This window comes from Colletes gigas, unplaced genomic scaffold, assembly GCF_013123115.1.
Source record: "Colletes gigas isolate AHSC1104 unplaced genomic scaffold, ASM1312311v1 Colletes_gigas_Sc00009, whole genome shotgun sequence".
NCBI lineage: Eukaryota > Metazoa > Arthropoda > Insecta > Hymenoptera > Colletidae > Colletes > Colletes gigas.
The window spans coordinates 2,468,993-2,495,179 of record NW_025106638.1 but is presented as its reverse complement, the minus strand read 5'-3'; the positions used below and the strand labels follow the sequence as shown (position 1 = coordinate 2,495,179).

The 26,187-nt window shown below is 41.3% G+C and overlaps 1 protein-coding gene across 3 annotated transcripts in view; it reads left to right on the top strand.

Moving 5' to 3' along the window:
- LOC122397473 overlaps nucleotides 1-26,187 on the top strand; it is a 484,513-nt gene that overhangs the window by 438,844 nt on the left and 19,482 nt on the right. The window contains exons 18-20 of one of the 3 annotated variants that reach the window (XM_043396627.1): nucleotides 8,641-9,053; nucleotides 10,896-11,003; nucleotides 15,879-16,000. In XM_043396627.1, the coding sequence (XP_043252562.1) occupies nucleotides 8,641-9,053; nucleotides 10,896-11,003; nucleotides 15,879-16,000 (643 nt within the window). The remainder of the gene's footprint in view (nucleotides 1-8,640; nucleotides 9,054-10,895; nucleotides 11,004-15,878; nucleotides 16,001-26,187) is intronic. The other 2 variants (XR_006259107.1, XR_006259108.1) reach the window with 2 other exon arrangements.

The window sequence follows — 26,187 nt, the reverse complement described above, 5'->3', positions numbered from 1 at the left end:
GTAAATAAAACGATTGCTACGCTGCAGTAATCATAAGGGACGTCTTCTCTTCGCAGTAGAGTCTCGATTATCGCAAAAGATCGCGGGAAACCCGGTGCAACGATCGAGGGCCACGCAATGATCGAGGTAACCCAAACGAAAGGGAGCCTCACTTATACAGTATATCTTCACTTCCCTGTCTAACGTCACTCGTTTTAAGCGACCATTATTTTCAATTAACGAACACGGTTCTCATACAATAATCCAGGTTCTACTGCATATTGCGCCGCAACACGAATCCTCCGCCTTTTACCGTAGTCGCCATTGTGCACACACACAGAACGGTAGAATCGTCCTATCGCATGCTCGGCGTATTTTTCTCCTAGATAGATCGTCGGGTGCAAATGAAGACTTGCATCAAAGGGTAACGACGGTGCAACGAGTTGGAAAATAAACTCTTAATCATTTCTTTTGATCGGTAATTTTAATCGTATCGCGAAATTTTGATTCGTGCAAAAGTTATGGGCTGCAAATTACTTGAAATAAATCGTAATTTTTTAAAATTATACCGTTACGAATTTCTAAGAAAAATAGTTTTTAGCTTCAGTGACCTTGTAACGACCTTGAGCTCAAAAAAATATTTTTTAAAACAGCAGGACAATTAACTTTCACCCAGATACAATATTATTTCATAAAACTTGGTGGATTTATAGTTTTGTGGGATCGGGAAGATAATGACTCCGCTCTGTTCCGTTCCGCACAATTTTATTGTTGCTGTCGTACAACGACGTGACTCGTGGTGCGGGTTACGCTCGACTCACTGGTACGATCATCGCCACCGTACCAAGAGGCCTTCAAAAACAAAAGACGGTCAGAGACGACGACAACGGCTTTTCGGCTCACGCGGCTCTGGTCGTCTCGTGTGCAACCATCGTCTCGTGTGCAACCATACATTGTAGCGGCTTCGAACGGCTAAGGCGTATGTGGTGCCTTGGCCGCCACACTACCCCCCTGCCAGTAATTGGCACAATTACGAAAAATTGACCGACTACATTACCACTACCATTTACTCTATTATATAAAATACGTTATCCTAACTAAGATTTACATTACAGTATTTGAACAGAGTTGAAAAAAAAAGGAATTTACATGGAGTTTAATATATAATACGTAATACCTAAAAATACATGAAAGTACATAAAAGTGATGGAAAAAAATAAATGGTATATGATACTTATTATAATAATGCGCAAGCCTTAAGTACTACCGCGTAATTTGAAATCGCTCGGGAAAACGTACGCGTCTACCTGAACGCGTAACACGTTGCTGTATAACCGGCGCATTGTCAGGTACGTTTGTTTGTGTGACCGGCTGATTTTCTATGCTCACGGGATCCGGTCTGTTTTCTGCTAGCATATAAGCAGGCTTTAGCCTTTCAATTGATATATTTATTTCCTTACCTCTAATGTTTATTGTAAATGTTTTTTCGCCTCGGCGCACTACGGCGTATGGACCTTCATAAGCGGGTTGTAAAATAGTTTTGGCTGAATCTGTTCGGATGAAAACATGTGTTGAACTGCTAAGATCTTTGAAAACGAATGTACGATTAACGGAATGGCGTGATGCATTAGAGGGACTCAATTTAGAAAAATGGTTGCGTAGTCTATTAGTAAAATCGGAAGCATTTTCTGTGCCTTCCGCTGAATGCGAAGACAAGAACTCTCCCGGTAATCTTAATGGCTCGCCATAAACTAATTCCGCTGAGGTAGCGCCGAGGTCTTCTTTCCAGGCGGAACGAATACCGAGTAGAACCGTCGGAAGTATTTCTGTCCACCTGTCGGATCCGTGGCACCTTATAGCCGACTTGAGCTGTCGGTGAAAACGCTCTACCATCCCATTGGCCGCTGGGTGATACGCCGTTGTGCGAAGGCGTGTGGATCCAATTAAATTGTTCAGCGCAAAAAATAATTTGGATTCGAACTGCCTACCCTGATCGGTGGTAATCCGTACGGGAGCACCAAACCGCGCTACCCAACCGTCATAAAAGGTTCGAGCTACGGTTTGGGCCTCCTGATCGACCATGGGGAAGGCTTCCGGCCACCGCGTATATCTGTCTACACAGGTCAGACAATACCTGAAACCTTCGGACACCGGTAAAATTACTATGTCTAAATGAATGTGTTCGAATCGCGCAGAAGGTTTAACAAATGTAGCCAATGGTGCAGTCACATGACGGGAAATTTTTGATCTTTGGCACGGTATACAGCAACGTGTCCACGTGCGAACATCTCTTTTAATCGACGGCCAAACATAACGTTGCGTTATGAGCTTGATCGTCGCGTTAATACCTGGATGTGATAATACATGTAACATATTAAAAACTGCACGTCGGAAAGGAGGGGTGACATAAGGTCTTACATTCTTAATCGAAATATCGCAAAAAATTTCGGAAGACGTGCCAGGCAACGAGACTTTACGTAATCGCAGGCTAGATTCGCTATTCAACAACCGCTGCAACTCCTCATCCTGGGCTTGCGATTTTGCCAATTCTTCGAAATTAATCGAGTGGTTAACCGTTTCCACTCTGGACAGTGCATCGGCAACGACGTTGTCTTTACCGGAAATATGTTGAATATCTGTAGAGAATTGCGCAATGTAATCTAGGTATCGGAATTGTCGAGGAGAGCATTTATCTAATTTCTGTTTGAAAGCGAAAGTTATGGGTTTATGGTCTGTAAAAATCGTGAAATGTCTGCCTTCGAGCATATGTTTGAAATGTTTTATTGCTAAATAGATAGAAAGTAGTTCCCGGTCGTAAGCTGAATACTTCTTTTCGGCAGATCCTAATTTCTTAGAAAAGAATGCTAATGGTTGTCGTTCGTTGCCGACGCACTGATGTAAAACAGCTCCTACGGTGTAATCAGAAGCATCGCAGGTAACCGACAATGGAGCGTTGACCGCAGGATGAGAAAGCAGGGTTGCGTTTGCTAAACTATTTTTGGTATTTTCGAAAGCCTGACGCGCTTCCGAAGTCCAGGCTATCAGGGTCTTGCCCTTTAAATTGCCGGCTAGAAGGTCGTTCAAGGGTGCTTGAAAGCGAGCGGCATCTGGGATAAAACGGCGGTAAAAATTAAGCATTCCCAAGTACTGCCTCAAATCCTTCGCGTTTTTCGGAAGGGGAAATGACTTTATGGCTTGTACCTTGCCGGGCAACGGTTGAGTGCCGCTTTCATTTACTCGATAGCCTAGAAATTTAACTTCTTCCTGTCCGAACGTGCATTTATTCGGATTAACAACAATGCCATAATCTTTTAATTGTTTAAATAATAATTCTAAATGGCGCAGGTGATCGGCTTGGGATTCTGAGGCGACCAAAATGTCGTCTATATACGCGTAACAAAAATCGAAACCGCGTAAAATTTCGTCGATAAAGCGCTGAAATGTTTGCGCGGCATTTCGTAACCCGAACGACATGTACGGGAATTCAAAAAGCCCAAACGGCGTTGTAATGGCCGTTTTTCCGACGTCTTCCGATGCAACCGGAATCTGATTATAAGCTCGGACGAGATCTATTGTGGAAAATACCTTTTTGCCACTCAGTTGTTGCGCAAAATCCTCAATGTGACGCACGGGGTATCGGTCGGGAATTGTCCGTGCGTTTAACGCTCTATAGTCACCGCAAGGCCTCCAAGCTTCTTCGCCCTTCTTCGGAACCATATGAAGGGGTGCTGACCACGCGCTCTTCGAAGGACAAGCGATGCCCATCTTCACCATCGCGTCGAACTCCTTCTGGGCAGCCCTGAGCCGGTCCGGTGCAAGCCGCCGCGGCTTGCTGGAAACGGGTGGTCCAGGGGTTGTCTCGATGTAATGCACCGTTTGGTGCGTAGTCCTCATCGGGGTGCCGCTAGGCCGTGTAAGTTCCGGCATCTGCATCAGGAGCTGGTGGTAAACGGTAGTCCCTGCTACTGTCTTCACCGACGGCGTTTCATCCTCGGCTCGTGTTCCGCGGACCGTTAACGACGTGGTCCGATCGACGAGGCGACGATTGCGGATGTCCACCATAAGATCGAAGTGATCGAGAAAGTCTACCCCGATTATGGGTTTTGTAACATCCGCAACCACGAATCGCCACACGAAATCCCGTCGTAGGCCGAGGTGCAGGTTTAACGACACTGTCCCGTAGGTGTTAATTACACTCCCATTCGCCGCCGCCAGCTGGTACTCCGATCTTTCTCGCAATCCGCCTAGCAGGCGGCGCGGAAAAACGCACAAATCGGCCCCGGTATCCACTAAAAATTCCGTCTTCGAGCTGTTGTCTAAGATGAAGAGGCGGCGTGATGCTGGATTTGTGTCGCTGGCCGCCATCAACGACTCCCCAGGTCGTTTCCCTGATCCGTGGCGTTCCAATTGCACGGTGCAACGCACCTCTGCGCGGCCGGACCGAACCGCCAATGGTACCAGCATTTCCCTTGATGGTCCATTTGTCCTCCCGCGGGCCGCTCTCGCGATCGCGATAGAGATCGTCTGCGGTAGCGCGAGTTTGGATGATTTCGGTGGGTCCACCTGCGACGGGAAGATTGCCCCTGGTCCACCAAGGATTCACGGATGGCAGAAATTTCCTGCCTCAAGGAAAGAGCCAATTGCGACATCTTAATGTTTAACATGGCCTCGATGCTCGGGCCCGGCGGGGGTATTTGGCAGGATGCAGATACGCCCGTAGTCGCGGCCTCCGTGACGTGTACCCGCGGTGTCATCGTATCCGCGACAGCGTCTGCCAACTCTGCTACCTTATCCAGCGGGGTGTCCCGCTGCGTGGATAAAATCACCTGCATATTAGCAGGTAGCCGGCCCATCCAAAGCGTCCGCAATACACCGTCCGAAAAAGCCGTACCGGCCAATCCGCGCAGGTGACGAAGAAATTGGGACGGTTTTCTGTCCCCGATTTCCTCGTGTTCCAATAACCGTCGCGTTTTCTGTTCCTGCGAAGCACTAAGCCGGCGAATAAACTCATTTTTGAGCGTCGTGTACGGATCCGTGGCCGGAGGATTCATGATAATGTCTCTTACTTCCGCGGCGTGTCGCGCACTTAACGCGCCGAGAATGTACCCGAATTTCGTGGTCTCCGACGTTACATTGGATACCTCAAAACTTCTCTCTACCATCGAAAACCACATCTCCGGGTCTCCCGGACAAAACTCGGGTATTCGTACAGCGACGCGATCAACTGCCAACGGCACACTCCCGGATGTCCCGCGTTAACGGTAGGGTCAGTCATTTTACCAGTCTTAGTCACAAAAAAAAATAGTTTCACCGCACACACACACCGCGCTTACTATTTGTCAGACCGTGTCCTTTTCTTATGTCCTTAACACTATACACTTATTTCTCTACACTAACTAATATTGTCCGTATACGAAAAATGTCCAAATTTTCTTAAAAAAACTTTACTTGCGCGGCGAGATCACGTCGGGGTCACCAATGTGGGATCGGGAAGATAATGACTCCGCTCTGTTCCGTTCCGCACAATTTTATTGTTGCTGTCGTACAACGACGTGACTCGTGGTGCGGGTTACGCTCGACTCACTGGTACGATCATCGCCACCGTACCAAGAGGCCTTCAAAAACAAAAGACGGTCAGAGACGACGACAACGGCTTTTCGGCTCACGCGGCTCTGGTCGTCTCGTGTGCAACCATCGTCTCGTGTGCAACCATACATTGTAGCGGCTTCGAACGGCTAAGGCGTATGTGGTGCCTTGGCCGCCACAGTTTCATCGACAAATGAAGTTTTCGTATGATTCCATAGCTACGGTCTGAATAAGTTTCCAAACGCCGCGACACTTTTCGTCACCCTCTCGACCTCGTAGTGTCTGGTGTAATCGTATTTACGTATTGTGGGAGTCATGACTTATTGACGTTATTGGTGTGTGTTAACGTAACAGCAGCCCCATGATATGTGTAGTGTGCACGAGATTGTCTCCAATCTCCGATCTCACACAGGAAGCCGAGACATCGCACTCCTCTCTCCACCGCCATCCCTTCCCCCCCCCCTCCCCTATCGTTTCTCGTCCCGTCTTCCTCCACGCCTGAATGCATGTTCCGTTGCATAATTTAGTGACCACTTCCGGCTTATAATAGTTTACTGTCGAAGTCCGCACAGAGGGCCAGGTAAGGGTTGCACGCGTAAATGAATAGGACGGGGGGAAAGGTTCTTTGTTATTCGAATGCAGCCCGCCTTTGTTGCATAATTTAGAGACGATTAGTTTATACCGATCTCCGTTACAATGGTAACGCGGTTCTATTCCGGCACGGAGACAGTTCTCGAGGTGAAAGGTAGGTGAAGGGTTGCATGCTCGATGAGTTGGAAAGCTCTCTATTATTGGCTTGACCGTCGTCCTAATCGTGACCTGAAACGAAGAATCCTTTCGGCGATATGAATTTTTCGGTTCGACCGGGCTATTGAACGCGCGGAGAATATTTAGAACGTTCGCCGGCGTCACGTAAGAGCCCCGACCAGCCAGAGCGTTTTAGAAATTCACGCCCGCGAGCCACACGACCAAAGAAATTCTACGAAAACGGAATTAATTCGTATTTAAATGATAACGTTTCTTTTGTTTAGTTCGTTTTGAAAACATAAGGTTGGCCTCCATTGTACTTGGCCGCCATTGTTGCCAGAAGGATATCTGCGGAACTTAAACACGTGTTTTTCAGGTTAGTTTCACGAGCAAGGTAAATAGAACTCTGGAAACTAAAATTAAAATCAGATTTGATTACTTTGTACAAATATTACTTAATGTTTTTACGTTCAAGTTTTATTTTATTTTCTTTGTTTTGCTCTCGTTAATTTTGAATATATTACCTTGGAGGCCAGAAAAGTATCTGTGAACCCCAAACACGTGTTTTTAGGTTAGTTTTAACGACCAGGGTAAACATAACCCTAGGAAAGTAAAAGTAAAACGTTTTAAATAAATTTAATTTTTATTAGCAACAATTATATAAAATAACGAGGATATTAAAGTATTCTTTTACGTTTGGGACCGCCCCATGTTTGCAATTTTAATTCCATCTTGTATTAAATCGAATCAACATTGAACGCAATTTTTCGAATATATCGCCGGAAAATATCGTTCGTAGGGATTTTTAAGCTAGATATTCAAAGAGAAATATTCAATAAAGAGTATTGTTACAGGGGAACGGAAAAACAGACAATGGAAGCGCGTTACGGGTTCTTTTGCCGTTTGTTAGGAATTTTTTTTCAAATCGTTCGAACGCGATAAATTTCTTTCCCGCCGGCGAACTTTCGGTACGGATTAGAACGAAAACGAAAAAAATATTTGGAAAATACTTGAAAGGAGATCGTTCTGAAGTTTAATTAAAAAGTTTGAAAGGGTCGTCATCGACCGGCGCGTAACGTTCGATGGTTTACGTCTCGCGAAGAAAACCGAAAGCAATCAAAAGGATTCTTCGTTTCAATTTTTATACACGGTAGCAACCCCTTTAAGTGCTGTGTCCTTCCCTGTTGTATTATTCAACCATCCCCCTCGACTTTGTAACAAATGATCAGCGGAAAGTCAATATCCTTTGCTCCGGGGGTACAATTGAACGTTGATTATATTATGGAACAGTAAAACGGCGAAAATTCAATTTGCCTTCGACTTTGTGATTTTTCCTCGAGACGTCTCGATTTTAATAGTCTGCTCCTGCGATGCATTATTGAGAAGCTATCCTGGGGAATTTCACAAGTCGAGAAGTAAGAATAACGTCAGAAAATTACGACTTTCCAGAAGCTGTCAAAATTTCACGTTCCTCATATCCCCACTCTTAACCCTTTCTTGAACTATAGGGGTGAACGGTACAGTTGTTCGCCAACGTTGGTCCTATTTCAAAATTGAAAGGAATTCTACTGTTCTCGTCACATTTTAGGAACTGTTCATGTTGATTTTATTTTCAAACTGGCTAAAAAATATTTCTTAATGTTTAAATTTTACTTTACTTTGCTCTCGTTCAATTTGAACACGCAATAATGGTCTCTGCTATGCTTCGACGCCATTATTGGATGGCAGAAAGATATTTGTGAAACCCAAACACGTATTTTTAAGTTTCACGGGCAGAGTAAATGCAACTCTAGAAAATGAAATTAAAACCAGATTTGAGTATCTGGAAGAAACATTCCTTACTAAATTAAAATTAACATTTAAGTAACTCTCTTCCTCGATACGTTGACTGTCACGTGGCTTACATATGGGCCATTGACGAGTTTAAAAACTAATTCTCAACATCGCATGTTAAAGAAAATGAATGTTAGAAGAAAAACGCGGCGTTGACTGCCGCGTGACTCATATATGGGGCACACGATTTTTCCAACCGAGGAAAAAATATTAATTCTCAAGATCGCGTATATCTAGATAGGACAAACACGTGTTTTTAGGTTAGTTTTGCGTTGTTTAACGTGTGACCCATATATGGGGCACGCGATTTTTTCACTGAGAAGCCGAAGAAATTAATTCCAAAGATGTTAGAGACGATAGATTTTCGATGAAACGAAATTCGTGGGGTTTGGTGGTTCGATACTGTACCGTTCAGCCATAGTTCGATCTCCCGGGGCCCAGCACTGAAAAACAGAGACCGCCATAAGAGTCTAGCAACGAAAGTTGATTGCGCAGTCCGGACGGTGGGCCACCGAGTCCCGCGACGTCCTCGCACTCGGCCCAACTTCCGATGCACTCGACGGCCGCGCCGCGATGGCCGCTGAAGCCTGGCGTGCTGGTGCACATAAACCGGAGCCATAGCCTTCGATCGGGCCTCAGCGTTCGCGGCGGCGGCGAGACGCTACGAAACGAGCTGATGGCCAGGCGTCGCGACGAGCCGATGGCCGATCGATTCCTCATGGAGGCGACGATCGTCAAAGTCCCGGCTAAAGTGTTCCGTAGGAGAAAGGAGAACGCTAGGAGGAGCCTGACCGTGTCTAGTCTGCACGACGACGGCATGATTGCCAGGGCTAATAAAATTAAAGCCATGTTTGGCGTGCAGCTTAAAGAGCAGGCCACTTTGCCCGGTATTTCCAGAGAGAAGACAGGTGAGTCCGCGTCTATGGGGAGGGGTGGTGAAGACCCTTTAACGCTGGCGGACACGATACACGATTATTCGCGGCTCGAGTCTTTCATTTTGCGCCCGTGGCGCCGCCAAAGGGCGCGGGAAATTCGAATTAAGCGCGAGACGATCTCGTTAACTCCACTTTTTAATATCTAATCCGCTCTTATTTTCGAAAATTCGAACCGTAATCGTTTACGGAAATTTTTGCAGCTTACCCGCAAGCCAACTGGGAAAATTAACAATACTTATTTGCATTTATTTTCTATTTAATTTCAGAAAATGTAGAAATTCTCGTAGTTAATTTTTCTTCCATGGAAAATACATATTATGGAACAAAAAAAAAAAGAAAATTCTGTAGCCGATTATTTAGATTTCGAATAATCATTGAAACGAAATTTCGACCCGTGGAAATTATCCGAAGTCCATTGCATTAAAAACAACAGAGGTCGGTTGGAATTTCGAAATGTTCATCGGAAGTGCATATATTGAATACTTGATAAGCGCAAGCGCGTCGAAGATATCCGGTGCTCGTTCGGGCGAAAAATTGTATAATTTTCGCGTATCTGTTCGCCGACGTTAAAAACAGTTGGCTTGATCCTCTGTAATAAATTGCTATTAAATCCCCCAGCGATGCTTTTTAAATTACAATACCCGTTTGAAACGCGCAATGCCGAATACTTAATCGCAGTCGATGCTCGGGGTCTTTTGAAATGTATCGAGCAATCGTACCGTAATTACAGAATTTACGCAAATCGAAAGGATTTCCTGTATGGGATAGCATATAACAGGATATTATATGCATTGATTAATGTACAATATTCTCTCGAATTCTTCCGGCGTTAATCGAATTTAATTTTATTCGTCGATTACGCATTTTGGAGGTTTTAATGCCGTGCGTACCGTTTAATTGCTTCTGTGCGATTTAATGGCTCGCCAATGTAGCGAATTACAGAATGAGCACAGTCTCGTGAACAAATGCAAAGATCGCGCGATTATCTAATTCGTTGCGCGAAAGAAATATCGCACGAACGTTAGAGCCTTCGAAAATCAATGAACATTCCCGTTCCCCGCTTCATACGATTTCAATTAAGCTGATTTCGAACTAAAATCGTATTATTTCGTTTCCAATGCTCGATTTAAATTTATAATGCGACCGCCGTAATGTTAAAATAATGTTTTCACGGGTACGGAAATATTTGCTTTACGTTGTCACGGTTCCGCGTTGTTATTTATTATCCTGTAACTCGTTATTCCCATCTCCATATTTTTCCGTTCATTAATTTCAAATTTACCTCGTCCCGCGTCGTCCACCAAATTACTTTCGTTCGAAATTTTTGGCTCGACGATATATACATCGGCGTTCGACAAATTTTATCTGAAAACAAACATTTCCCCCACCACTGTACTTTAAACTATTCGAAAAACTCTTTCCAATACAAATTTTAAGAAATCAACGAATCGAAATTTGAAGAAGAAAAAAACTGGATTTTATACAGAAACAAAAGTTTTCCCTCGAATTGAACTATTTCAAAAACTCTATCAGAAAACAGTATTTTAAATATCTCTCTAATAAAAATTCAAAATTTTACAAAGTGGTCTACGGAGTATCATCGAGCCAGAAAAGGAGAATAGTTTCCTCGATCGTTTTGGGGAAATTTTGACGAGTTGGGAGGAATACGATTTACGCATATTTTCGCGGGATTTTCCACGTGAAAACGAATCAATTCTGACGGGTTGATAGGTCTCACGTAACAGCATGCGAAAGAAATGAAAACATGACCCCGTGTCATTGCTTTTTCGTTTTGTGTTTTTGTGTTTCCCTTAGCTGTGACTTACAAAAGAATAGCGCCACGGCAGCGGATATTGCATGCGGAATCATCGTGCGAATCGAATCGCGGCAACGTTTCCCGTAAGCGGAAAAAACCTGGGGCAGGTACGTAACAAGAATTTACAAACGCGAGAGCATGCGCCGATTAAGCGGGGAATTTTCTTCCCCGCGTCGTTCGTTTTCGACGTGTGTGGTCGACGGACGAGCGATTTTTCACGCGGGATATTTGCACGTACAGGATCACGACCAGCGCCACGCGCGGTCGACCAAAATGTTTACAGGATTTAAAGGTACGTTCTTAATTATACAAAATTCATTCTGAGCTGTTTTACGGAATAATTGAACCTCGGTTTGGCTGGTTGAAAATCACGAAATCAAATTCTAACCCCCCTCCCTCTTAAGAGAGATTCACTTTTTTCTAAATCCATTTTATGATTTACAATCTTCAAACTGAACGACGCACAGTGGGGCCATTTCATGCCAAACGCGACAAAAAGTGGTTTTATACAAATATACCCACAATGAAATAATGATTCACTAATAGTTAATGGGACACATGGGCCATGATTTAGTGTGATTTTTATTATCAATTGTCGATTTTTGATACGACTACATGACTTTGAAACGTTCAATCTTAAAATCATCCAAAATTATAATCATCGTTTATTGTTGCTTTGATTCTTCAAAGTAAATGATGAGTAATTGAATTAAATGTATTTAGTACGTATTTAAATTACACCAAAGTACACTTTTATATCTCCAACATTTTTTGAGTTACAACTACATAATTGAACATGTTCAGTTTTCATTTTATTTTTTAATTATGAATGCAATGTGATTCAGTGTTCATTTTAGTTGCTTTTTGTAGAGCGAAGCCTTACCTTTTTTTTTAAAAAAAAAAATTAGCTGCTACTAGCTGCTACTGCGAAAAACATAAAGATGATCAACTGTTTCGGCAGGTGCGAGCGTCAGCGATTGCGAGTATTGTTACGATTCCCAAAAATACATCAAAACTAGGAAACAATGCATACATTTCATTGTTTTTGCTTCGAATGCTATAAAAGCATAAAATGATCACGAATTTGGAGCATTTGTCGTTTGACGTTCCTAACTTGTATGTTGTGAGTGAAATATTTAGTGTTAAAATAATGGAATTTCCAATTGAAGTAGGTAGGTACACAGATATATATATTTGAATTTCGCCATTTTTCTTCATCTTCTATATAGTTTGTTAATACAGTTTTCGTAGCAAAAGTTTCATTTTAATAGAGTGACATTTTTTTTTAAATCCTAAGGTTCATCGGGAGTACGTGTGTTTTTATTGATGCAGTTTTATAACATCATGACACAGCATCAAAATCACGCATTGAAAATAAACTAGAATTTTTAGAGTCGTCCTTAATGAGCCAGAATAATTATTCTATGGAGTACCAGAAAATTTTGAAAACAAAAATTGCAACTTTGAAGTCCCGTTTCAGGAGAAGATGCCAATTAGCGAATAGACGACACGACCTTTACGAAGAGAAAACGAAAGAATTTATGGAATCTATGAATGATTCGTCATCTGATTCTTCATTCGTAATTTAATTTACGTACTAAGTACATTTAATTCAATTACTCATCATTTACTTTGAAGAATCAAAGCAACAATAAACGATGATTATAGTTTTGGATGATTTTAAGATTGAACGTTTCAAAATCATGTAGTCGTATCAAAAATCGACAATTGATCAAAAAAATCACACTAAATCATGGCCCATGTGTCCCATTAACTATTAGTGAATCATTATTTCATTGTGGGTATATTTGTATAAAACCACTTTTTGCCGCGTTTGGCATGCAATGGCCCCACTGTCCGACGATTACTTATATTCGTTGTTTATAAATATTTTTTGTAATTAAGTTTCACCTAAAAAGAATTAGATTACTCGTGTATTTTCAACAATTAATGACTGCAAAAAGCCTCAGGCCTGTCGACTTTCGTCTTGCAGAATCACTTTCTAACAGGATCGGTAGCTATTGACATTTAAATATTTCATGCTGTTGAACTTGGGGTAAAGTAGCTTTAATGTTCTTATATTAGGTTGGGGAAAAAGAAATCCATTATTTTTGCGTGAACTTCAAGACTTTATTTAGCATGTCTCGGATTTTCCGATTTGGGTCAAATATGCGCCGTTTTGTTCTATAATTTATTGCCATTTTAAAAGTAGCTTTATAATGCCTCTCTCATAGAAATCTTGGTCCTTATTGGCGAAAAACTCTAGTTACCGATTTTCACAATATTCTCTTGATGCCAATTTCTTATCACTCAGGTAGTTTTGCAATGCGAGAAAAAGATGGTAATCACTTGGTGCCAGGTCCGGACTATATGGTGGATGCATTAAAACTTCTCAACCAAGCTCCCGGAGTTTCTGGCGAGTCACTACAGACGCGTGTGGCCTAGCGTTGTCCTGCTGGAACACAACACCTCTTCTGTTGGCCAATTCTGGACGTTTCTGGTCAATCGCTAGCTTCAAACGGTCCAGTTGTTGACAGTAGAGATTCGAATTTAGTGTTGGGCCATATGGAAGGAACTCATAATAAATGATTCCTTTCCAGTCCCACCAAATGCATAGCAGAACCTTCCTGGCCGTTAGTCCTGGTTTGGCCACCGTTTGAGCTGCTTCACCGCGCTTTGACCACGATCGTTTTCGCACAATATTGTCGTATGTGACCCATTTCTCATCCCCAGTCACCATCCGTTTAAGAAATGGGTCGATTTCATTCCGTTTGACTAAGGCTTCGCAGATGGAAATTCAATCCATCATGTTTTTTGGTGTTAATTGGTGTAGCACCCAGACATTGAGCTTCTTTTTGAATCCAGCTTTGTGCAAATGGTTTAAAACTGTTTTATGGTCGATCTTTAGCTCCTGTGCGATGCTACGACTACTAACATGCCGGTCAACTTCGATTATTTCTGTAATTTTATCGACATTTTCGACGACGGACCTGCCTGTGCGAGGTGCATCTTTGGCATCAGAAATACCTGAACGGAATCGACGAAACCAAAATTGCACGTAATTAGCCGTTACAGTATAGGGACCATAAACACTATTTACAATTTCAGCCGCCTGGCTTGCATTTTCGCCTTTATCAACGAAAAACTATAAAATGTACCGAATTTTCTTTTTCTTGACTTCCATTTTTAACGCCCTGTAACTCACAACTGAATAGACCAAATAAAAAACAACAAAAGAAATTTTTTAGTGTGAAATGTCACCTTGCAAAGAGCATAAATCTAAAATTGTTTGATCGATACTTTACGAGATATCGATCACTACAGACATCTACCGACAAAATAATGGATTTCTTTTTCCCCAACCTAATATAATGATCCTACTTCTTGGTCCCGCGTAATCTCATTACAACTGCCTTTAACGTATTTTAAGCGAAACCGATCGGTAATCACGACGATTCGATCACCCTTCTAAACGTTTATTTTAATAAATTAAAACTTGTTCCAGCCAACGTTGATGCACCAGAATCGTGAATTTTTCAAATAAATTCGATCGAAAATTAGTCTTGCGCACGCTTTTCTCGTTTCAGCGACGAAATGGAAGACAAAGAAATCGATATTAATACCGTTTTACGTAAGTTGGAGCATGATCGTGCAAATTAGATGATAATGATCCCAGAATGCATGTTTGTCAGAACCTTCGACGCTTCTTTCGACGAATCCTATAAAATCCCCGTTTATTATACCCCCGAAACGTTGTTTCAGCAAACTGGAGTAAAAGTATCTCCGGTTATCGTTGTTTAAATAAATTTCTAGGAACAAATAACCGGGTTCCAACCCGTTGAATGATCGAACCGGTATCCATGGGAGGTTCGTAATAGAAAAATGTACGCGGTATTTTGCGGTTAAGAACGCGAGGATGGAATTCATCGAGAGGTATATCGAAAAATGAAGTGTTTACACGCGAATGGAATTCATTCAATCTCAATGTTGGTTCGTTATAAATCCTGTACGTACAAACATTCGTGTGCAAATAACGTGAATCAGATATACATATCGTGTTTACGAAACGCGACTACGAGACAGTTGTAATTTACTTAATTAAAACTACGCGTTGTGCGCGGAGATGGGTCTTTGCACGGAATATAACGATTTTGGCTGTAAAATATTGCTGTCGAACAAACATGCGAACAGCACTCGAAATTGTCAACTTTTTTCCGGTCCACGATTTTACCTTGCAAATAACTCCAAAAGTTAACGCTGATAAATTATTACGAGCTTCGGTGTGTTCATTATTAAATTGTTCCATAATTCGTAGACGCGTGAATATTTATTTATTTATTTTTATTACGGATATACGCGAAGAAAAAGGGTGAAACCCAGAGCTAACCTCGAACATCGAGAATTATAGTTTACGCAACGATCGAAGCATATCGAATGGTACAACTTGCACATTTTTATCTCTCCGCCCTGCGGATACTAAAAATGCAAAATCGAAAGAGAAACGAACCGGATACGTAGTAAAAAAAAAGGGTGCAAAGAGGCGAGGTGGAGGTGTTACGACGAAACCTAACCTCGAATATCTCTGTGTCCGGGCAGATACGAGAAATGAAATATGAGACGAAGGTACCCAATAAAAGAAAAAAAATGTAAACCCAAAATTGAAAGTGTTATTCTGAAACGTAACCTAAAATGTGTTCACGTAATATCGAGCATAGATATAGACATAGCGACTCACTTATAGCGTTTAGGATCGCGCGTAAATATTTCCCCGAAAATAACGTAAATTCTTTCTCAAACACACACGTATACACACTGTCTATCTCTTGTGCACCGAGCAACTCCCCCTCTACACGAACAGTCCACTAGAAACTTTCCCCAAAACGGATACTACCGTCACGTGTCTCGTAGGTCTCGCCTGAATCCGAACTTCGCCTGTCCTTCGTGTTTAATTATGCAAAGTCATGTTTCATTTGCACTTACAGATCCCAATCAAGCTGCGAATAACAATCACGTGAACAGCGTGTCGGAGGGTCTTCCCGAGCCCGGTACGAAGACGTTTTACGAAAACCTACCTTTCCACGGGATCCAAGCACCGCCTAACAAGGTCAGTAAAGAATCGATATCCGCTCGACAGGCTCCTGCTGGTTGTTATTTAAGCATGATCGTCTACTTGCAAGTTTCCACTTACGTGCTTGTTAGTAACAGCGAGATGCAAATGATGGAAGATGCACGCCGATTCGAAAATGGCGGCCCCTCTCGACGCCGCTGGGGATTTCTTATTTTCCAAGATGGCCGCGGTACACGCGATCCCCGGTCGCGAATCGAACTTAAAAAGATTCCTCGACACCGTCCGTATGCTTCTGCTTTCCCATTCGCGCGGACTGACTCGATCGAAGTCAGTTCCCCACGAGTCCTCCATTGTCATTTTTTCTCTTAGAATTTTACTAAATTTCTACCAAACTTTGACTCGACATCGAGACGTTATTTTTCATCAAATTATTTTGCCGTGAAAAAGCCCCCAAATTGCAGCACAAAATTTGTTTCTCGTCTTTAGCGATCGAATGGTTTGATTCTGATCAATTTGTGGAAGGGTTAAAGGTAATATTTTAGACATGGAATTTTACTAAATTCTCTTTTTTCTATCAAACTTTGACTCGACAGAAAGCCCCTATTTTTGGTCTTTAGTTGTCGAGCGATACGGGAGAGAAATAAAAAAGTGTTTACGGATTTTATTTCTGTTCGAGAACGTCTAATATGATCGAAGGGTCCATTGTTATCGTTTTATTGAAGGGTTGGGCGTTTGAGTCCGCCGCGTTCCTCGGGGGGGAGCTGCATTAATTAACGCGGCGGTGGAGTCGAACGGAGAAAAAGAAAGAGCGAAATTGAGAGTGGCGATGACAAAGCTGCGAAAGAAACCAACCCCGGTTCCCGTGAAAGGCCGCCCAAGGGCCGAATAATAGGACAATAGTTTTCGCTTACGCGAGGCGGCGCGTGGTTGCCGAGAAGAGGCTAACTCCGAGGCTACGAATGAAGGTAATTTGATAAAAGGGGGTCGAAAATATCAGGAGCGCGGGAATACTCGAGGCTCTTAACCGCGAAAAGCGGCAAGGAAAGTCACCGTGAAATAATCGCATTACAAGGACCTCGAGTGCTGGCAGTCTGAGCCTGGGCCCTTCCCGAGGAGGAACGTTGGAGGACGCCAGGAAACACGCCGGAGGAGTACAGAACGAACTGGGGGAGTATTGCACTTTGTGGCACGTGGCCCTTTAAGCGCACAGAACCGAGTCTCGAATGCTTTCTCTGCTAATATTCGATATCTGCTCGGTTTCGTTGCGTTTCATTCTATGCGTCGATTAACGAACGCACGAAAAATTACTGGAACGATCGCGGACAACAAACGATCCTCAAACCGAAACGTTGAACGAAGTAAATTTGAATAGCATTTACGAATTTTAACTCGTGCGGTTTGCAAATGTTTAAAATCGTCTTTGTTTTTGTCAACTGTCTGACAGTCGACGAGTTCGCAGTGAAAACGTATACGTTGTTGAGTCTGAGTGTTGCGAAAACGAACTATACAATCTTGGGAACTATACATCGCTCTTGGGAAAGTTATCGCTATAGGAAGGTAAAAGAAGCGTTCTTTAGTTTATAATTATTGCATCGATGTTGTTTTTCGATGTAGAGTGAAAGTATAACAGAAACGAACTATACATCGCATTTAGAAAAAGATTGGGGTGATATCGAAGAAAGAAAATAAAGGAAGCGTTCGAGTCTACAGTTTATAACTATTGCGTCGATGTTGTTTTTCGATGTAGAGTGAACGTGTTACAAAAAACGAACTATACATCTTGCTGGGGAGAGGGTTGTCGAACGCAATAACTCGAATTAGAGCGATTGGGATGATATCGATGAAAGAAGATGAAGGAAACGTTCGAGTCTACAGTTTATAATTATTGCACCGACCTGGAGTCAAAGTATTACAGAAACGAACTATACAATCTTGCGAACTATACATCGCTCATGGGAAAGTTATCGCTATAGGAAGGTAAAGGAAGCGTTCTTTAGTTTATAATTATTGCATCGATGTTCTTTTTCAATGTAGAGTGAAAGTATAACAGAAACGAACTATACATCGCATTTAGAAAAAGATTGGGGTGATATCGAAGAAAGAAAATAAAGGAAGCGTTCGAGTCTACAGTTTATAACTATTGCGTCGATGTTGTTTTTCGATGTAGAGTGAACGTGTTACAAAAAACGAACTATACATCTTGCTGGGGAGAAGGTTGTCGAACGCAATAACTCGAATTAAAGCGATTGGGATGATATCGATGAAAGAAGATGAAGGAAACGTTCGAGTCTACAGTTTATAATTATTGCACCGACCTAGAGTCGAAGTATTACAGAAACGAACTATACAATCTTGCGAACTATACATCGCTCTTGGGAAAGTTATCGCTATAGGAAGGTAAAAGAAGCGTTCTTTAGTTTATAATTATTGCATCGATGTTGTTTTTCGATGTAGAGTGAAAGTATAACAGAAACGAACTATACATCGCATTTAGAAAAAGATTGGGGTGATATCGAAGAAAGAAAATAAAGGAAGCGTTCGAGTCTACAGTTTATAATTATTGCATCGATGTTGTTTTTCGATGTAGAGTGAACGTGTTACAAAAAACGAACTATACATCTTGCTGGGGAGAGGGTTGTCGAACGCAATAACTCGAATTAGAGCGATTGGGATGATATCGATGAAAGAAGATGAAGGAAACGTTCGAGTCTACAGTTTATAATTATTGCACCGACCTGGAGTCAAAGTATTACAGAAACGAACTATACAATCTTGCGAACTATACATCGCTCATGGGAAAGTTATCGCTATAGGAAGGTAAAGGAAGCGTTCTTTAGTTTATAATTATTGCATCGATGTTCTTTTTCAATGTAGAGTGAAAGTATAACAGAAACGAACTATACATCGCATTTAGAAAAAGATTGGGGTGATATCGAAGAAAGAAAATAAAGGAAGCGTTCGAGTCTACAGTTTATAACTATTGCGTCGATGTTGTTTTTCGATGTAGAGTGAACGTGTTACAAAAAACGAACTATACATCTTGCTGGGGAGAAGGTTGTCGAACGCAATAACTCGAATTAAAGCGATTGGGATGATATCGATGAAAGAAGATGAAGGAAACGTTCGAGTCTACAGTTTATAATTATTGCACCGACCTAGAGTCGAAGTATTACAGAAACGAACTATACAATCTTACGAACTATACATCGCTCATGGGAAAGTTATCGCTATAGGAAGGTAAAAGAAGCGTTCTTTAGTTTATAATTATTGCATCGATGTTGTTTTTCGATGTAGAGTGAAAGTATAACAGAAACGAACTATACATCGCATTTAGAAAAAGATTGGGGTGATATCGAAGAAAGAAAATAAAGGAAGCGTTCGAGTCTACAGTTTATAACTATTGTGTCGATGTTGTTTTTCGATGTAGAGTGAACGTGTTACAAAAAACGAACTATACATCTTGCTAGGGAGAGGGTTGTCGAACGCAATAACTCGAATTAGAGCGATTGGGATGATATCGATGAAAGAAGATGAAGGAAACGTTCGAGTCTACAGTTTATAATTATTGCACCGACCTAGAGTCAAAGTATTACAGAAACGAATTACAATAACTTTAGAAAAAATTGTCGAACGCGATAACTCAGAGAGCTAACGAAGAGAGCTAGAAAAGATTGTTTTTAGTCAATAATTTATAATTATCGGATGTGTCGTTGTTTTTCGGTGAACGAGGAATAATGGAGACGCGATGGAGTGACCCGATGACGGTGATGCTTCGCGTTTCACGGTGTGACGGATCGTCGCTCGAATAAATAAACATTCGGACACGCGATGTAACCGCTGATCAATAATTTGCATATTCATCTCTCGCGGCGAGTCGAGTGGTTCCCGGGATGAATTATGGATCCCCGGGAACGGGAACGCGTCTGGTAAAAGCTTCTGTGAGCCCCCGAAGATGGTCGACAAAGGGACCCGCTAATATCTACTCTCTTGCCTCTTCGCTTTCAGCTTCTGTCCATACTCAATTACTTCGGGATACGAACCGTTCTGCTTCCGATACGGTCATTACGGGGCCACTCGGTTAAATAAGAGAGGATTAACCTCGGTTCTCGCGCGCGGCAGACATCATAAACTATACCGGGGGGCCGTCGTTGAACGCGCTCGCCACGGTCTCGTAAAAAGCTAACGACTCCTTCTACGACTTTCTTCTGCCCGCTTCTCCCGAGACAATGCATTACGGGTGTTGTTGGACTACGGTGCTGGTTTTATTATTTATCGCGTGAAACCGATCGATGTTTTCCTCCGACTCTCGAACGAGACAATGGATGAGGCAGGAAAGTACCCTGCTGCTCGAACTTAACGCTCCAAATAGTATCGGTCTACGTGTGGTCCGTCAACAGTGAGAAAAATTAATATTTTTCTAGTGAATTCGATGCGAATCGAAAAGTACGTGAGAAATATAATCGTGGTACTTAATAACGGATGCAATAGTTTTGCTTGGAATTATCATAATGGAAGCTGGTCGTTGGTCGTAGCGCGTAGGGAGAATTGTTTATTCCACGACGAAATTGTTGCCCGAGCTATAAAATACTACGCAAAGCTAACGAGCATCTATTAAGTTATGCTTTCGAAGTAGTTGATACTGGCTATATGTTCCGTAGAGTCCCACGAACTCGTGACCTCAATATCTGAACCTGGTATAATCAGTTAACCGGGGAAACTTTCTTAACTGCATGTATGTAGTTCAAAGACATTTCATCGCTTTACTAATAAAAGTATCAACCATCACTGATAACTCACGTTGGTTTTCGGGGCTCGTTTGTTATTACAAACATCACATTGTATCTCTATAACAAATATGCCTGTTGGAGGAAGAAACCATTATACAGGGTGCTCAGCCACCTCTGGGAAAAATTTAATGGGAGATTCTAGAGGCCAAAATAAGACGAAAATCAAAACCATCAATTTGTTGATTGAGGCTTCGTTAAAAAGTTATTAAAAAATTAAATTAAAAAATTTCAAATCGTTCTAAAAAAAATATTGTTGGTTGCGGGGATCAATTATAATCATTTTTGGTGAATACACATACCTTGAAAATCCTACGCATTTTCGAGAAAAAAATTCAAGAAGGTGAAATTTTGCAGCCAAATTAAAAAATTTCAAATCGTTCTAAAAAAATATTGTTGGTTGTAGTGGTCAATTATAATCATTTTTGGTGAATAGACATACCTCAGAAATCCTACGCATTTTCGAGAAAAAAATTCAAGTAGGTGAAATTTTGCGGCGAAATTAAAAAATTTCAAATCGTTCTGAAAAAAATATTGTTGGTTGCAGGGGTCAATTATAATCATTTTTTGTGAATAGACATACCTCCAAAATTCTACGCCTTTCTGAGAAAAAAATTCAAGTAGGTGAAATTTTGCAGCGAAATTAAAAAATTTCAAATTGCTCTAAAAAAATTATTTTTGGTTGCGGGGGTCAATAACAATAATTTTTGGTGATAACACATATGCCCAAAATCCTACGTAATTTCGAGAAAAAAATTCATTACCGAAAATATACCGTGTGGCCGGAAATGTTTCTATAACTTTTTAACGAAGTCTCAATCGACAAATTGATATTCTTGATTTTCGTCTTATTTTGGCCCCTAGAATCTCCCGTTAAAATTTTTCCCAGGGTTAACCGAACGCCCTGTATATTGAAATAATAATAGTCGACTAAAAAGCCTCCAAGCCGAAATTGTTCAAAAGTATTGCAATCACTGGTGAAGTAACAATTTTATTTATAACTTTGCCATGTAAATGAATTTTTCTCCAGGCCAACGAGGCCAGAAAAATTCAAGCCCTAAGCGGGTATCATTTTAATTTTAATATCGAGGAACACACTGCTCTGCGATGAAATTGAATATGTATCGTTACGAAACGCCGAAAATGAAAACATCGGAAAGCATTTTCCAATTGTTTATCCCGTGGTCCTTTTCCGTGGAAAATTTCTCAAAGGCTTACAAAGGTTTCCGGTTTCGTCATGAAAAATTCCCCCGGTTCGTCTATCACGGAACTCGTTATTTTCTGCACCAGCGATACAAATTTCGTCCCTTCGAACGGCGAATTTCATGGAAATTCACCGTTGATTACTTTTTAACCCTTTCGTTCCCATCGCGATCGCGGGAATCCCCTTCGAATCGCGAAATAAAATATTATAAATACAATAAGAGCCGTGACGGCAAAGGTTCTTCGAACTATTTTCGGGGGCGGGATTTACAGGTCAAAGGCGAGGAAAAGGTTCCGCGTCGCGCGTAAGAACTTTTCGATGCAAATTATCGCATGCATTTGCATTAATAAAAAATCGTCCGACGTTCCCCGAAACGTCGAAACGTTTTTCATGAATCGATTATCTGTCGTTCCCATGCACGGGTATAAAAACAAATATTCTTTTGTTCCTTTCGAATAACTCGAGCATGAAAGGGTTAATTTCAGCATTGTTTACATTCTTTCCGCTGATGAACGCGAAATGAAAATCATCGATCGAACGTTCAAATTACTACGGTCACCGGTTATTGTTAACGAATAACGATATTGGTTTCGATAATAACTGGTACCAGAGAATTAAAAATTCATTTCGCTGCGAGATAATTAACTACATATTTTTCTTGCCTTCTATATTCGCGGTTTCTTCTATCATACTAAAAATGCATTAAACGTGTAACTATTTCGAACCAAGGGAGAATCGTAGAACAGTCGAAGGAAAGGGTTAGTTCGGTGGATGAATAGCTCGTGGACAATGTAACGTCTGTTCGACGGTGATTTTATTCCTTTTTTTTCTTCTTTCCCCCCTTCAAGTTTAGCGTTTCTTTTTTTTTTTGTTTTTCTCTAGTCTCCTTTTAGTTTTCGAGAAAGAGGAATTCAGGACGAGTTTAAATATCTGGGACGACGACGGGGCTTCCGACGACTATTCAAAGCTGATTCCTCGGGAGTATCGCTCGCTTCGTTCGAATTGCAAAGCAGGTTTCCTAAAAAAACGTTGTAACGAACCGTCCTACACAGTTCTTTTTCCCCGAGTACCGGCTTCCCGCGCGACGTTATTTTGCCAGAGAACACGCTTTACCTTAAAACTGACATCCGTGCACCGTCGTCCGCTTCCCGACGTCAAAGAGCAGATAACAATGAATAAAAGTTTCCCTCCTCTCCCCCCTCCCAGCCTCGCGTTTCTCCCCCTCTCGTCTTGTCGACACGGTCCTAATTTCGGAAATAGAAACGAGCAGAACTTTCCCTATGATCGTGTCAAGTGTGCGTTATTATTCCGATTCAGAAAGTCGCAGACGACGGGGGCCCAGGGAAAATGGGAGAGCAGAAATAATTAACTCTCGAACAAACTTTCTAACAAATGGAACTAGAAAGTTCAGGAATTAAAGTACGACGCGGGACGGTAGTTCAAGCGAGCTCCGGTTCCTTTTCTATCGGTCGTTTAATTACTTTCCGTATAGTTTAGATAATTCTTTGCGATATTGGCTGTTTTCTCATCGATATTTCTGTCTTCGTGGCTAAAAATAAAAAATTTTCTTCCTACCGATCGAATGGATTTACTGTTTGTTATTATCGTTGGACCTCGAGGGCAAAAATTCGAAATAGAATCTTGTCGCGTGTTCATAAGTTGATTCGTTATTGATCAAACCTCGTCAAACTCGATCAAACGTGGTTAAATTCATCAAAAACGACTCTTTCGTAGTTGAAATTTGAATACAATTGGTATCTGAATGACATAATACAGTATATCGATAAAAATTCAAAATAGAATCATTTTGCGTGTTCGTAAGTTGATTAAAATCTGATCAAACTCATCGAATACGCCTTTCGTAGCTAAAATTTGAATAGAATTAGTATCTCGATGCTTCAGTAGACACATAATACAATACATTGATAGAAAATTCAAGATAGAATCTTTTTGTGTATTCATAAGTTGATTCAAACCTGATCAAACCTAGTCAAACTCGATCAAACCAGATCAAACATGGTCCAACTCATCAAAAACGCCTCTTTCATATCTGAAATTTGAATACAATTGGTATCTCAATGGCATTATACAGTATATCGATAAAAATTCAGAATAGAATATTATTGCGTGTTCATAAGTTGATTCATAACAGATCAAACTAGATCAAACCTGGTCCAACTCATCAAAACCACCTCTTTCATAGCTGAAATTTGAATACAATTGGTATCTCGATGCTTCAGTAGACACATAATACAATAAATCGACAAAAAATTCAGGATGGAATCTTTTTGTGTATTCATAAGTTGATTCAAACCAGATCAAACCTAGTCAAACTCATCAAAAACACCTCTTTCATAGCTGAAATTTGAATACAATTGGTATCTCGATGCTTCAGTAGACACATAATACAATAAATCGACAAAAAATTCAGGATGGAATCTTTTTGTGTATTCATAAGTTGATCCAAACCAGATCAAACCTAGTCAAACTCATCAAAAACACCTCTTTCATAGCTGAAATTTGAATACAATTGGTATCTCGATGATATTAGAGCACACAAAATACAAAAAAGCCTGATAAAACCTAGTCAAACTCGATCAAACCAGATCAAACCTGGTCAAACTCATCAAAAACGCCCTTAAGCTACACAAAATGTTATTTTACAGCTGCCTATTGCATTATATTTAAATAATAAAAATCTATACTAAAGTGTCTTCTAAAGATCACGATAATACAAAGTAGCATCCCCATTCCCCGCGATTGAGTCTGAGTTTATTTTATGGTGAATACCGACTGCAACGTAAGTTATTACTGTCAGACCTGGAGGGTACTTCTCGAAATGATTAAGAAGCAATGTTTGTGATTCTTTTTCAAAGAAAGTATTTTGAAAAATCCCCCAAAAAATTCTTTAAAATATTATCAATGTTTATCATAGCTTCTTGGAACAACCTATTCCTTTTTTATTCACACTTTCGCACCAAAAAGTACCATTTTGATTCTTTCCTATGATTATATATTAAGTAAGGGTGCTAAACAAATTTGTTATCCCGTTGTTCACCCTCTTCGAAGCCTGAAATATTTTTTCGCATCACGATAGTGATAATTTAGTGGGAGAAACGGACGAAATGAAAACAACTTCAACTTTTGCACGATTTCCAAGCACCGACCGGGAAGAATATCGCGCGTTTTGATTAATTACTCCAACACTCGATGCGTTGATTAAAATTTAGATTCTGCTGGTGGGCGTAGCGATATTTACTTTCGTCGAAAGACGAGAGAAATCACGATTTTTGCAAACAACGCCGCGGCGACGAGACGAAACTAACAAAAGCTTCCAGTAATTAATCGAACGCAACCCGCGGAGTGATTGAAATTCGCATTCCGTTATTCCCCTTGTAATATTTCCTCCGACAAGATGGGAACCATCTGGATATTCGCGGTATACCCTTAAAAAAATTTTTAAATCGGAGTCATGGTTACCTTTGTCGCGAAAAATTATTAAATTCCCACCAACGAATAATAATAACAACAGGATCGAAAAGCAGCGTGAAAAGTTGTCATAGTCTTCGTATCGTCGTATCTTTTAATTAAGCGAATCTAGATTAGATAGAACGAAACGATCGTAAACTTCCGTCCACGCTATTATGCAATTTACGTCCGTAAATAAGTTATTACAGATACCTTGGAAATTTATCGTTTCGTTGTTTGCTTTCGTTTACGTCCCGTTTAAAATCGAACGTTATTAAGACCGTGAGTACGGCTGCGAAATAATAGAAACGGTTTAAACTATTCAGAGGTTTTCGCGCGTTTACTGTGTTTGACCCAGTCTCCCGTAATAATGCTCGAGAGCACGACGATATTTTATTGGAATATGCACGCAGAAATAGTCGATCTATTATCGTTTCGATCCGTGGAACGGCGAACGGAATAACAAATAACGGGGAACCGGTATTTGGTGTTCCGCGTTTCACGCCCGGCGATCGTTCCCCTAATAAATAAACATTCGGACGCGGCGTTTGCGACCGTCGATCGATAATTTACATATTTATCTCCCGCGGCGAGTGCCCCGACTTCTTCAATTTCGACGTCGTATTAATTTACCCGAGCGTCTGTCAAGTTCAAGTAATTAATCGGACGCCGTGATGCACGACGGGCGCTGCCCGACCATTTTGTACGCGCGAACTGGCTTTTTTGGTCGAATAACCCCCGCGAGATCGACCCGCGCTGCACGACGG